Source organism: Limulus polyphemus, unplaced genomic scaffold (genome assembly GCF_000517525.1).
Source record: "Limulus polyphemus unplaced genomic scaffold, Limulus_polyphemus-2.1.2 Scaffold364, whole genome shotgun sequence".
Classification (NCBI taxonomy): Eukaryota; Metazoa; Arthropoda; class Merostomata; order Xiphosura; family Limulidae; genus Limulus; species Limulus polyphemus.
Window position 1 is genome coordinate 244,537 of NW_013665974.1, and position 15,113 is coordinate 259,649.

Below are 15,113 nucleotides of genomic sequence, written 5' to 3' on the forward strand. Positions count from 1 at the left end.
ATTATGTAATTAAGTAGTTGTTTAAGTTCGCCGGTGAGAAAATTATGCATAACTCTTTTCTGGTCACACATACAAATACAAGATAGCTTCCCTTGTATTGTATAATACTGCATTGTTGTTTTGCGTAAACTGCGAAGATCTCCATTACATATTTGTTTTTTGTATAAATCTCTCGTCTCATTCCTTGCGGCCCAATTATAACTATCATTTACAATTAATTTTCTGAAATATATTTAGTAAGTAACAATATACTTTTATTAATGTTGGATACTTTTTTGCAAATACACTTGTAACAGAAAGTCCAAAATAAATACCATATATCTATTGGTTCATTAAGCCTTTTGAGTGTTGAGTTATTGTCTACAAATGTACAAATTACTCTTATAATCTACATTTGCATAAACTAAAATAAAATCCACTTATTCTAATCATAAGTAAGGTATCTTCTGTTTATTTTTATGGATAAAATGTCTGGAGGATCTGGTTGAAACATTCTGATGCTTTTCCTTATTCAAGATTTCCAAATATGTTATTCATAAAGAAAAGGCTACAATCCAACTGCTATGTCTTTCCTATAAGAATTTTTCATCATTTCATTGTGCTTTATGAGGAACAAAAAAGCTGTGTGTACAAACTTTGATTAGTTAGCAACTATACTACTAGGAGCACAAAGTTTTGCAAATGGTTTATTCTATTCTATTACAGCCAACATAATATATAAGATGCTATTTCTAACTTCATGATCATAATCTAAACAAAGTTGTTTGAAAACTTCTACAAGCTACATTAGGTGGGCGAAGTTCTTTTACTCTATCCTAAATGATCCCTAACCCACTTCCTAAATCTTCTTTTACACATAATCTTCAAAACATATGATGTGAAAAATAAAAATTGCATATGAATAATAATAAAAATTACACCAGAGAGCACCACAGCATAAAGACAAGTTTATACATCTTTAAACTTCAAGCAAGTGCAGTTTATTGAAGTTTCAATGCTAGTAAAATTTACTTTGCCCAAGTTAAGTTTATAACAAATTATAATAATGAATAAAAAAAATACACTTACTTTTAAGCATGCTTTAACATTTTGACTTTCTCTTTCAGATGAGAAAATCAATACAAAGCAATTTTTGTGCAAACCAGCAGAAATATCTAGCTGTATCACCAGCAATAAGAAAAAAAAGTACAACAGAGAGAATGATCCTGTTTTTTAATACCTGTTATTTTATTGTAAGTACATGAATATAAATTTCATTAGGTATATTCCAGTAAACAAGAAAATCACTGAATTCAACAGAATAGTGGTCAAACATAAAGTCAAAACTACATGTTTACTTTAATACTAAATCTATTTCAGACATACAGTTATTATCTATCACTTTACTTCACACAAAGTACATGATTCACTTTCAGACAGAGAACAGCTGTGTACTTCCAACTATCTCATAGTACACTTGGGCATTAATTTAGCATCCTTAGAATAATTTGTTGATTAAAACAAACTTTCATAACTTTTAACCATCTGGAATAGTTTAAAATCAGAAAATCATTTCAGAGTTATTAACAAGAACATTTATATAAAGCTTGAAGTTACTACAATGGAGTGAACCCTTAATGCTAAATGCACTCCTTTGTTAACTGATAAAGGAATTTAATTGATGTAATAAAACATTAGTTAAAACACAACAGTTAATAATTTATATTAAACTATTTTAGAATGAAATAATTGCATATTCAAATTACACACACACAATTAGCTATGTGAAATCTATAATAGGTGTGGATGTTCTTCAGAAATCTGGATACAAAAACAGTTCCAACCTTTTAAGTGTTTACTTTGCAGAGTACTTTTAAGTGTCCTCTTCCCCCTGAAACATTAAGTCAGTATTTTACTAACAAATACATGTTTGTTTGACACTGAAAAACAGTGTTCTCATTTTTAACATGACAAAATAACCAAAAACAACTTGAGTAATATAACATCTTCATAAGAACTATGTCCACAAGATATTGTAGCATAGGATTGTAACTATAGCACTGGTTCTGTCTCCTGATAAAGTATTAAACTTCTTCATTGTTTGAAGGATAAACCCTTGGTAGAGAAAGTATCACACTAACTGATATTTTAATGACAGTCTTTTTGTGTAATGTACCATGGTTCTAACAAAAGTTTGTTACAACTATAGTATTAACTTATAGCTTTAACCCTATCTCCATGGGTATCCTTTAGTGTGCATGATACAAGGTTTTAGTGTCTTAGATTCAAATTTTTATTAAACTACTTTTTGTTTATGTTATACCAATTAGTTTAACATAAAATCTTAGCTAATAATCCATATTTTAATAGTATATAAGTTTTAAGTTCTTAATTTTATAAGGCAATATTTTAAAATATCCTGAATTTACCCTAATGTGACACATGACACATTTTCTCTAGGTATCTTCTCATCTCTATTTTATCCCCCTACCCAGAAACTACGAAAATAAACGTAAATTACTCACTATAAAATCGTCATTGGTCTCTCCTGCCACACCCACCTGTCACATCCTCTCTTTCAGGATTTGTTAATAGTTCTCTTATGTTTAATTATATATTACCTATAACCAATAGAAAGCCAAGGTTTTCATCTATCAAATGACACATTATATTACATTCTGTTCTGAACAGAGAAATTTCAATTTCACTTCTAATACAACTTTGGTTCTCACAGGAATGACAATGGTTAGCTTGGATGAATTTGTAACTGTTCTTGTCGCATAGTTAGAAAGCCAGAAAAATTTTGAATGTTAGAGGAAATTGTCTACTTTTTGCATGTTATTAGTCTATGTTCTTTGGTGTATTATTTAATACACTACTACCATTAATATAAAAAAATAGGATTAAGTGTCATCGATAGTTAACAGCAGAAAAAAATAATACTCAGGTAAGTACTTTATTTCTTGTTTTTCATGTTTATTCTTTATTTATTATTATGAAAGTAACTAAAATGTAAAAATAGAGATCTCTTTAGGTTAGTTAAGATTAGATTAGGTAAAATAAACAACAATAATAGCATAATAAAAATATTTCATGAGGGACACACGCGAACAGCTTGGAGTAGCTCGTGGGTAATGTAATTCGATAGTGTTATGTGAGCTGCACATTCTCCAAATGATTTACAACTTATAATGGTGCAAATAGTAGTTAGACATCGTTCAAAGGGCAATGAAACAATAAAATTTAATTATAAATAGATGAATACTGTTATGAGTTTAAAGCTGCTGAGGATACACAAATGTAGTTTCATGCTACATTTGAAGTCATTCTGGAAAGAAAAGGAGGGTAATTTAGATTTTTTTAGAACTTTTTTTTTGTGGTTACGAGGTCAATCAAATTGACCAACGTTGTATAAAGTTAGGGTAGAGAAGATAACAGATAAAATATAGAGTTTTACTGAAAACAAACATTTGAAATTTATTTAAGAGGTTTTAGAGATTAACAAATGAAATTTAAGATTCTTGAGATGAAGAAAAGTATTTTTAATCTTAACATGAAAATCACTTTGCACATGGGCTATTCAAAACAAATACTCAATATATTCAAGGACAAATCTTTTTTTTTAGTTTATTAAAAATACTTCACTAAAAATTTGATTTTTGTATGTGAAAGGCTTATAATGTTTACTGAAAGACTGACAGATTTTGTGAATATCAAAAGTTAGTAGTACCAAATCTATAAAGACTTTATACAAGTAGAAAAAGGTAATATGGTCAGTCAAATTGACCAAGCTCATGAGGAGAGAGTTAATGAGGTTTAAGAAACAAATCTCCCTGTTGTAGTATACACAATTTTTATTTGAAGAATATATTGATGTTTTTATAGCACTGTTACCCTACACAATATAGAAGAGATTAAATTTTATGAAACAAACACTTTGCTTGGTTGACTATTAGAAAATTTATTAAGTACAATGTAGAGCTGTTGTAACATGTGGTGATAAGATATAGTAAAAATTACAAAAAAAGAAAGTCTTCTTTAATATTCCATGCCAGTAAATCTTTTATTATTGAAGAAAACTGTTTCAAGTTTTCTTTTTACTGAAAAAAAACTACTATAATTAATGAATTTCAGACACCAAAATACACTGCTCATATCTAGGGAATCAACTTACTTTTTATCTTCTATAATTATAGTCATTTTACATTAGAAAAATAGAGCATTCTTGTTTAAATAGCTATGAAATTTATACCTTAGATGACTCCTCAAGAGCTTTAGAAGATGTAATTCCAAGAAGACCTTTTGCTGTAGAGAAAAGGTTGAGAGGAGTCATCCCGTCTGTAATTAAAGTTGACTTGATACCAAGTCCTTGCAACAGCTTCACCTAAAGATAAATATTTGATTAATTGCTTTATAGATTTTATATTACATATACGATCTCATAATATCACAAAATTATGCTACCATGTATTGAAATAAACATTGGTGCATCATGTAATTTGTTAGAGGTTGAAGAAATACATAACCCTTTGAAGTATTTCAGATGTGTCTATAAAAATATCAGTGACGGTTAATGATAAAAATAATACCTGCAGTTCTGGACCTGCCAAAGCAATGGAACGGATGGTTTCTGATCCTAGAGAATCAACTATATTTTTGAATTTCTGAGTCTCAATATCTGTAATTTCTTGAGCTTTTAACACTTCTAACCGGTTCTGTTCCCGAAGGTAATGAATCTCAGCTGTCCGAGCTTGAGTTAATCGTTCCAGTTCTGTCTCCTGAGAGAAAAATCTGTATTTAATACATCTTCACAGGTGTTATCTTAAATGACTTTATTATTATCCAGTACCCAAAAAAATATCATAAATCATTGTTACCTTATACAAAAAAGAGAAGAGATTAAATTGTATGAAATAAACATTTTGCTTGGTTTACTGTCAGAAAATTTATCCAGTTACAATGTAAAGCTACTGTAAAATCGTGATAAGATATAATAAATATTACAAAAATGAAAACTTTGTTTGACATTCCATGCCAGTTTTTTTTTACAATTGATGAAAATACTTGATAGAGAAGGTGTTACACTATTTAATTTTTTAAATGAAAACCCTTGATAGAGAAAGTAAAAGAAACTCTTTAGTATGAGAAAGTATTCATTTTGTGAAGGAAACCTCTGATACAGTATTAAACTGGTTCACTGTGTAAAGTATAAATTCTTGGTCAAGAAAGTATTACACAGACTAATTTTGTAATAACAGCCTTTTTTTTGTTTTAACAATAATTTGTTAAAACTATAGTACTAGCAATAACAGGTATCAGCTTATAGCCCTAATGAGACTTAAGAAACGAATTTTGATATTGTATACGAAGTTTTTATTTGAAGACTATGTTAATGTTTTCATAGCACTGTTTTACTATAAGTCCTATTTTCAATTATGTAACAGGAGATTTTAGATTGAAAGATTTGAATACTCACAGCTTCAATTTTCATGGCTTCAGCTTTTAATTTGGCTTGCTCAACTGCAGCTTCACCTTCAATTCGCTGAGCCTCTGCTCGGCTCTGGGCCTCTGCTTTAGCTTGTCCACAGCTTTCTACAATCATGCTAGAAGCTTGTAGCTCTAACAGTTCTTTTCGGGAATGTTCTGCTTCTACCTCATCTGTAATCTTCTGTCTTTCAAGACGACCCTTTGCTTCTTGCTCACGTCTTTCTGCCTCATGCCTGGATAACAATATGCAACATTTTACAGCAGTTGTTGAACAGATTAATTTAACTAATAAACTAAATTTAACTACTAATTTAATCAAATGTAAAAAAAAAAAAATGATACAAAGACAATTTCTCATTTGTGAGAAGGAATACTAATGCAAAATTAACTAGTAATTTTTTTGATAAAGGAAAAAAATATATATTCTAAGCAGGGGTTTTCCTAGTGTACAGTTGATCACAAATTTTGCATCTGTAAAAATAATTTTGCAGTTGAGAAAATCCTTAGGAAAATCTCTGATTCTAAGTTTAACTACTATAATGTATGATTAACAAACTAATAGATTGGAAGTGGTAAATAAGCTTTATTACTGAAACTATTTTAAACCTAATAATTTCCTGAGGAATACTGTGTTAACACAATTATAAATGTATTGATTTGTTTTTAAAAAGTATTTAGAAAGGTTTTGTTAAAATTTTATCCACTCCTAATAATTTCCTGAGGAATACTGTGTTAACACAATTATAAATGTATTGATTTGTTTTCAAAAAGTATTTAGAAAGGTTTTGTTAAAATTTTATCCACTCCTAATAATTTCCTGAGAAATACTGTGTTAACACAATTATAAATGTATTGATTTGTTTTCAAAAAGTATTTAGAAAGGTTTTGTTAAAATTTTATCCACTCCTAATAATTTCCTGAGAAATACTGTGTTAACACAATTATAAATGTATTGATTTGTTTTCAAAAAGTATTTAGAAAGGTTTTGTTAAAATTTTATCCACTCCTAATAATTTCCTGAGGAATACTGTGTTAACACGATTATGAATGTATTGATTTGTTTTCAAAAAGTATTTAGAAAGGTTTTGTTAAAATTTCATCCACTTGTCTAATTTCTGTTAGAAGTTCCAGAGAGGTTTGTAGAAAAATTAAGTATCAGAAACATTAGTGAGAAACAAAGTAGGCTATCTTGTATTTTTATGGGATTAGGATAAAAAATATAGCTTTTTAACAGGCTTCAAATAAAAAGATAACACATATTCAAATGCAGGAAAAAAAATAGTTTCTGCATAATCACAAGAAATGTGGAGTTATAAGTAAATCATGACATTTGACTTTAATAACTTTCATAATTATTTGATACATCAAATAACAACTACATTGGAAGTATAAACCCTAACTATACCTAAACTAAAACTCTGTTGAACTTGTACTTCATGAAAATATAAAACAAAATACTTGATTCAAACATAGAGAGAGCTGTGTATGATATTTAATAATGCCTTCATTTGGTGTACTGCTTTCAGATATGGGATTTTATACACAACCCTTTATGGTTTCGGTTGTGCAAACTCTGAAATTAGAAGGTTACTGAGCATAGATTATGACATATATAAATTAACAAATTAAAAAGAAAACGTGTTGAGATGAAAAACTTGGAATACGTTTTAACCTGCACAGTATGCTATACATTAAAAAATGTGGTGCTTTTCTAATGTTAGAGATACTTATTTTTGGTGTTAACAATAAATGTCTGAATACAATAAAAATGTAAAGTCTCTTTAAATTAGTTTCATAATCACATTATGATTTTAAAAATATATTAAGCATAGGATAAGAATAATAGGAAAAACTTTGACTTGCACTTGTATTACCAGAAGATAAAAAAATTGGTTCTGGTTAAGAGCCATAGAATAGTTATTTATAATAAGTAACACTGTAGAAATCACCCATGAAATGAGATCCTGCTCTCTATGTCATGCTTGGAATGTGGCACTCAAGTACAAACTTGTTACTTTAAAGTCATTGGAAGTGCAAGTGGTGAATGTCCATTAAAAGTATTTAAACTTGTAAAACAATTGAAACCAGCTTTTAATTAGAAACAGTCTTATGTTCTACTATTAATACTAATAAAAAACTAACTCTTAATTTGAGAGGTTCTTACCTAGCAGTAGCTTCGAGAGACTGAGTAGTAATCTCAATGGCCAGTTGCACTGACTTCTGCAGTGAATCCCTTGTTCTCTGATCCACAGGTTCTACACTTTGAATGTCCACACTAGTGATAACAAGGTTGTTTTGAGGAAAAGAAAACTGATTTCTAATTTTTTGGTTCTCATCCTGCCCAAAAACAGCTAGTCGAATTATTCTTACAGAGTTCTGAATGGAAATAACAACAGAAACACTAATGAAATAACATATAAAAAAGTTAATCCCTAAAGTTTTGAGGTATATGCTTTATACTAAGCAAATATAATGATGTAAGAGAAACTTCTAGTTTTAATTACCAAATATTCCAAATCAATTTTCACATAATAACCCAAAACATTTTCTTCATCACCTAAACTACATGTATATATTAACAATTTCTTCAATATTTTTGCCAAGAAGAAGGAATTGTTCTTTTATTACACAATTAACAAGGTAAAAACAATTGCACATCTTCATATGTGGTGCTCAAAATATTCCTATACAAAGTTTCATATGATTGACCAGCAAGTTCTGAGACAAGAGAAGGAGAGAAAAATATTTCTTTCTATAAATAATGATACTAATATTTATTACATATGACTTTAACAGAGAAATTTTAGTATAGATGTAAATTTCAAGTATAACATTCATAAAGTAATTATTTTAATTAGACTAGGCTGGAGAAATCGGATTCACAGAGGAACAACAATACTTAATGCTTGAGGTCACTCTTGTAAAGCAAAATACATTGTTAGAAAAGAAAATTAAATGCAACAAAATACTCACTACTAATAGAATCGAATCAAAAATATCATTATTATCCTGCAAATTTTTTGCCTGAATGCACAGCTTCTGATAAACAACAATAGCTGTTTAAAGGTTTATTACCTAAAGAAAAGTCTGATAATGAAAACAAGTGCTTGTCTTAAAAACATGATTCAATATTATTTTATAAATAACACACAAAACAAACTTGCTCCATGAACATTACTGACAGCTTCATGAAAAAAACAAAAACAAATTACATAACCTTTGTAAAATATAAAGGGATCTCACCTTATGAAAATCATCAAAGCAGACACTAGCTACAGCTCCCCTAATCCGAGAAGCCAGAGCCTTACACAAGTCTCCCACAAAGTCTGGAACACTAAAGAGCTTGGTAGCTGACTCAGGGCTCTTATTACCAAACTCAAAATGCCTGAAGATAAAAGACAAATAAAACTGCTTGGTACTTCATATATCTGAAGTCAAACTCTTGTAAGTGTTGAATGAACAGCCTACAAGTAACTTATGATAACAATGTGTATTACTTTAACTTACTAATTGAATAAATTTTTAAAAATATTTCATTGAAACTGTGATAAATTTTTAGTAGGTTTCAAATTTTTAAAATTTGCAGGTAGATTTCTTCAAGGATCTTGAACTTCTTTATGAAGTATAAGAAAATCTCTCATTATTTTGAAGTTTATGAATTCACAATAATATTATGCTTTTGTACATCAATCAATCAATAAATATATATATATGTGTGCTTGTATATATATACACAAGCATTTCAGATTAAATCATAGTGTTTATACCACCACAAAATTTGCCCACAAAAGAGTTGGAGGAATTGATTATTGTAAAATCCAGACTCTTTCACCAAAAACCAAAAATGCTAAGCTTGAGATGGCCTTCTTAAAACCCTGGTCACGAGTCCACTGAAGTGGTTAAACAACTAAGAACTTATTCAATGACTCCTATCCTAAGTGCTTACCCATGTAGTACATACTACATCCAAAATGCTTAAACTGCAAGAAATCATTTCAAAACATATACCATAATGCTTCAAATAAACAATACCTTTCTCAGCCTCACCCATGGCTTTAAAATGCTTTGTTGTGTAATTTTGTAAGAAATGTATAAACTTAAAAATAAACTTTTCCTCTGTAAACTTGTGACAACATAGTGTCACGAGAATAAAATAATACTGAAAAAAGTAAAAATTACCATGTATATCAAATCCTTACCAATTATATGCCAACTGCAGCTGAAGACGAGCATGGTCAGCTGTTTCAACAGTAATAATGTCAGTGCAAAAGTCTGGACCAAGCAATAGACAGAGAGAACGAATCACGTTAGGACGTTTAGGTTTCCCACCAGACAAGCTAAGTTGGGTAAACTGTTCATCAGGTCCTAGCATAACTAAGTCTGGTCCAAACACAACCCTTCAAGTACAAATTTAAATGGTATTAAAACATAAATAACTATAAAAATATATTCATGACACTTAGAAAACATATTGGATAAAAAAACAACAGACAAATCACATAAAATACTTGGAGCAGACCTTTCTTGTTTCACATTTCAACCTAATATCTCAAGTGCTTTACTGATACAATTCTCCAGTTCACCCCTAAAGAAGGAAAGTTTTACTTTCCAAAAGCACTCAGATTATTAGGATTATCGTACAGTGTTAACAAAACAGCATTAAAAAATTAGAAATGAAAGCCAATGGAAAGAATTTAAAGTAACTTTATTATTTCAATATTATCACTTGTACAAAAAAAAGGACATATATTTTCATATTGAGAGGAATTAAAGAATACACTATATTTTTACTATTAGAAAAATATAACAGCATAGGCTTTCTAGGTCACAACAATATTACAATTCTATATTTATAATGATATTAATTACTGTTCACCTTAGTTCAGGAGTGAAATTCTGCTGGTAACCACTGGTATTGAGTACTAGAACTTATTTTTTAAGGTGGTACTAGCACCGAGACTTATTGGAGCTGCTTTTTCGGAAACGCGTGCGTTCCGTTGTTCCATTAGAAAGAATTTATTCATTGACACTCAAATTGTCGTTTTTTATGTTTACACGTAGCTTTTTTTTCTTTTTCAAAACAGGTCCACTTCACCCAGCTGAGTACCTCTACTTTTTTTTTTAGAATTTCACCTCTGCCTTAGTTTAATCCTAGACTATGACCTTAGTCCATCTTTGCTTGTCATATCCATTTGTGGACAAAAGTAATATTAAAGCCACAAAAAAATTTAGAATTTGAGTTTTAAATTAAAACCAAACCATTAAAGTTTCCATTTAAAGTGGCTGGTTTCTATATTTGTCAAGATGTCAATCAAAATACAAGGATGTTTTGTTTGTTCTGTTAAGCAAAAAGCTATTCATTGTGGTAATTGTACTGTGCACCCCATGAGTATCAAAACACAATTTCTAGTATTATAAGCCCACTGACTTATTGCTGAGTCACTAGAGAGCAACAGGGTGCTAGTTATTTATAACCTCAAAATTAAAATCCTTTCAACCTTCAACAACATGAATGAGAACATCAGATTTGCATATTTCTTGCCAAGATAATCCACTTTAAAATAAACAGTATATCTGATAACAGATGCAAACAACTATTTCTAATAACAATACTTTATTCTAAGAAGAAACTTACAAGAAAATTAAATTGAATTGTTAGAAATTAAGATATACTAAAAAATGTACTACAGTATTTAGAGTTGTTGTTTAGTAATAAATATGAAATTGTCATAATTAAAAAAACAGTCAAATTTTGAATTTTTATTCATATGAAGACTCATTTTAAAGCATAAATCAAACCAGACCTACTAATAACAAAAATCAGTTTTTAGATGCACAAATTTGACATACTTTAAAATATTTAGACACTAAACAGATTTCAAGGAGAATAATTGTTGACACATTTTAATCATTTAGTGTTTAAAATTTTAAGAAAATTCTTTAAGCTTTTATAAGTGCAAAAAGTACATAATAAATTATCCAAATTTTTCATGAAATTTGTATGTCTAAGATACAGCATTTAATACATATATCAGTTAAAATACAACATTAGGCACATTACAACCAAATCAAAAATTTGTTAGAATTTTATGCATGAATATATATAGTAAAACAAACCTATATTATGTAAGACAAAACAATCCAAGTTACAAAAGAGAGCTCTATATATGGTTAGTCGGAATAGTTTTCAATCAAATCAAATAACATTTACATAAACATAAGGGCCCAAAATATTACTCTTGACAATATCCATACCAAGACTAACTGTGTACTGCAGTTTTGGGATATATCATCATTCTGTTTAGTCAATGATGGATAATGAATATCCAAAATGAGTTTTCATGTTTTTAGGCACAAACTTTGGCTAAATCTAGCTGAAGAGCTATGCAGCTTTAAAAACACTTTTATTATGAAAACAAATTACAAAAATGAAAGTGTGAACAAAATTTACATTATATACTTCCAGTTGCTTGAAATATGCAAAACCATAAAAACAAACTGCAAAGATCAAGTTCACTTTATTGTTTATTTATTACTATTATAATTTATATCATATTTGTCTATGCTTATCCCATAACAGAAATATACAAAGTTTCTAGTGGAAAACACACTTAAATTAATTACAAGTTTATTTTCACAGAAGAAAAAACAATAAAAACAAAACTTTAATGGACAAATCAGTACCAGCTATTAATATTCCTACAGAAAAAGGTAGTAGATACTATATAAACATTAAAGCTTTGACAGTAATAATTTTGTTATAAATGTTTTTAAAACCTTACCTAGCCTTTTTTTCTTTGTAATCATATACTTGAACAGCAGCATTGTGAGGTACCCTAAGTGTTACTACCCTGGTCTTTTCACGAGCTTGAGAAATTGGTTGTGCTAAGCCAACAGCTGTGGATCGCTTGTTCCAGTCACCTCTGTCAGCTAAAGGGTCCTTGTAGCCTGACAGAAGATCCTCAACTACAGAAGGCAGCTCTTTAGGCCACAACTCTTCATCTTGATTTAACATGTATGTCTCTCCACATACTGCTCTTACCTTCAGAGGAAGATAACAAAATTAAGATATTTGGTATATTACTAACACCTAATTATTTATGTGGTATGACATTTATGTTGACACCAGTTTATAAAAAAATTTCACGCTACCCCAATCTTTGCAAAAACAAAATATAAAATTTAAAGAAAAAGATCTTCCCAGAAAAAAACACAAATAAAAATAACTACATTATGGAAAAACCATAACTCTTAGCATTTCTCTAAAATAAAGGTACAAAAAATATAGATAAACTAGGTATGTTATAGCTATCATGAATTAAAATTATGCCATTTTGTCAGACCAACATGAGTTTTGTTGGGAACATTCACTTTCTTAGTAAAGGATCTTCATTTTCATTGAAATAAAATATATATATAATAAATTTCTGTAAATAGATCAAGAGAAAATAACTTGAAATATACATCAGGTAAAGACAAATTAAATTTAATATGAAATAATAAAGATAGCCATACTCGTCCAGTTTTGATGTTTCTAACATAGATTCCTTCGTTCTCATCAAGGGGAATGGAATATCGCTTGATAATAGCTTCTACTTCGGTTGGTGGAATGTACTCAACAGGGCCACGGATCATCCATTTGTCACCAGGGTTTCTCTTAACAGCCTGAGGAAAATAATAATGTGAAATTAAGCCAATAATTTCAATATAAAAATCAAGATCATGCAAGAACCTCTATCTCTTAAATTAGAGCAAGTTATTAGTAAATTTATCATTACATTATACACAGATTATTATTTCAACTTTTTTCCTATTTTTTGAAGAATTTGTTTCCTTCACTCATAAAAGCAGTTTCTGAAAGCTCTCAAACTAAATTCATCCTGGAGAAATGTTTTAACTATATTGTAATAACGATGCAACCAATTTTATTTTTTGCTTTTATTTTCCATATATTTTAGTATTTAAAACAAAGGCTTTATTATATCTTCTTTGAGTTATAATTAAAATTAAAGAACAATTCTAAGTATATAAACACGTTTCCAACCACTTAAAATTATTAAATCTACTATGTTTTTGTACTTGAAATATGCATTAAAGCCCGATGAAATGTTCGTTTGATAAAAAAATGGCATAAAATGAAATATATTAATCAAATATTCTTGAGGGTGGAAGCATATTATGCTAACAGAATAGTAAACTGATACACAATGATTTACTATTAATCAAATATTCTTCTTTTAACCCTGTACATGTTGCTTTTTTCATGCCTTGTTCCTAACCATTCCTGTGGTCTTTGCCTACAAAGTTTAAAGGCCCTGACCTTTTTTGTTGCAATTCAGTTGAAACATGGCAATTTACAAGTTCATATAGGTATCAAAAATTGCCATTTTATGAGAAAGTTAAATTACAAGACTTGTCAAGGCAAAGTTCTAAATATATGCTAAGTGAGAAAGTTATGTTGGGCTATCTGCAGTGTTTACCGATGATAATGAAATTCCAGATTTTAGCATAAACTTACTGCTGTCCCATTGGGGGACATAAAGAAAGGGATACCTATAGTATTGAATCATATTGGTAATGCAAAGGAAGGCTTGATTCCATCAGAGAAAAACAGGATACCCTACAATAGGCTAACATTTAAACATCAGTGATAGTGAAGAAAAGTTTAAACAGCTTGTCACCAGAAGCAACCCTAGAAGCCCATCAGAAGCCCTAGAAGTAAGCCCATCACAGTTGAAATAGAAACCTATGTGGCAAAAGTGTAAACAAAATAATTCACACAGCACTGCCATACAAAGCAATTCTGGAGTGGTCAGGCCATTGCCACATTGCCATTTCTAAGGGAGTATGGAGGCATTCCCTCCCAGGAAATTTTAGAAAATTTAATGCTTTGAGATTGAATCTTGAGCCATTTTGACTACAAATACTGTATACACACAACGTAATGTAGTTAATTAAAAGAAGCAAGTTTTAATACGCAAGTTGTAGATATACATGCCACAAAAAAGTGGTCAGGCCAAGGCCTGACTGGCCTTACCACTTCCTATGGCCCTGCACAGATTTAGGTCTACAAAGTACCATAAGATCCATGTTCACATGCTTCTCCCAAAACATACAGATGAACAGAAGACTGTTGAAAACTGTACAAGTAGTGTTTAATATAGCAAATGAAATTATGTCATCATACAATATTTTCTTAAGTGTCATTGATCTAAAAAAGTCCAAACAATTTATTATTATTCTACCAGTGATAGAACACTTAAAACATGGTACAGAACATGTCATGAAAGTTTTCCATAAGATTTACTGCAGTAGGCAACATCTATAATAGTAAACTAAATATCAGGAGAGTTGATAAATATGCTAAGATGAACTCTGTGTACTATCAGGACAGTATGCTACCACCACTTGACAACAATAAGGTATGTCTCCATTAAGAAAAACATTCAGTCATCAGCTACAGCTCCAAGTCAAGGTGCTAGTTCCTTCACAAGATGCCAGTATAAATGGAAATTTATGCTATACATTCACATTAAGCATATCCCATGAATTTTTGTGTTTTCAACTTTCTCAAATGGGCACTCATAAGTCAGCTTCAGCGCACAGTTGATGGAGTTTGCAAATAATTTAAAGAGATGGTGACATTA

At 29.7% G+C, this 15,113-nt stretch overlaps 1 protein-coding gene across 1 annotated transcript in view; it reads right to left on the reverse strand.

Annotated features, from left to right (window-relative positions):
* Positions 1 to 668: 668 nt before the first annotated feature.
* Positions 669 to 15,113, reverse strand: part of LOC106457709 (major vault protein-like) — a 46,831-nt gene continuing 32,386 nt past the window's right edge. Inside the window, exons 8-16 of the mRNA XM_013917156.2 lie at positions 12,982 to 13,131; positions 12,249 to 12,508; positions 9,666 to 9,863; positions 8,710 to 8,851; positions 7,631 to 7,842; positions 5,456 to 5,699; positions 4,569 to 4,757; positions 4,232 to 4,363; positions 669 to 1,870 (exon numbers count right to left, since the gene is read on the reverse strand). Of these exons, the coding sequence (XP_013772610.1) occupies positions 1,853 to 1,870; positions 4,232 to 4,363; positions 4,569 to 4,757; positions 5,456 to 5,699; positions 7,631 to 7,842; positions 8,710 to 8,851; positions 9,666 to 9,863; positions 12,249 to 12,508; positions 12,982 to 13,131 (1,545 nt within the window). The 3' untranslated portion in view covers positions 669 to 1,852. The remainder of the gene's footprint in view (positions 1,871 to 4,231; positions 4,364 to 4,568; positions 4,758 to 5,455; positions 5,700 to 7,630; positions 7,843 to 8,709; positions 8,852 to 9,665; positions 9,864 to 12,248; positions 12,509 to 12,981; positions 13,132 to 15,113) is intronic.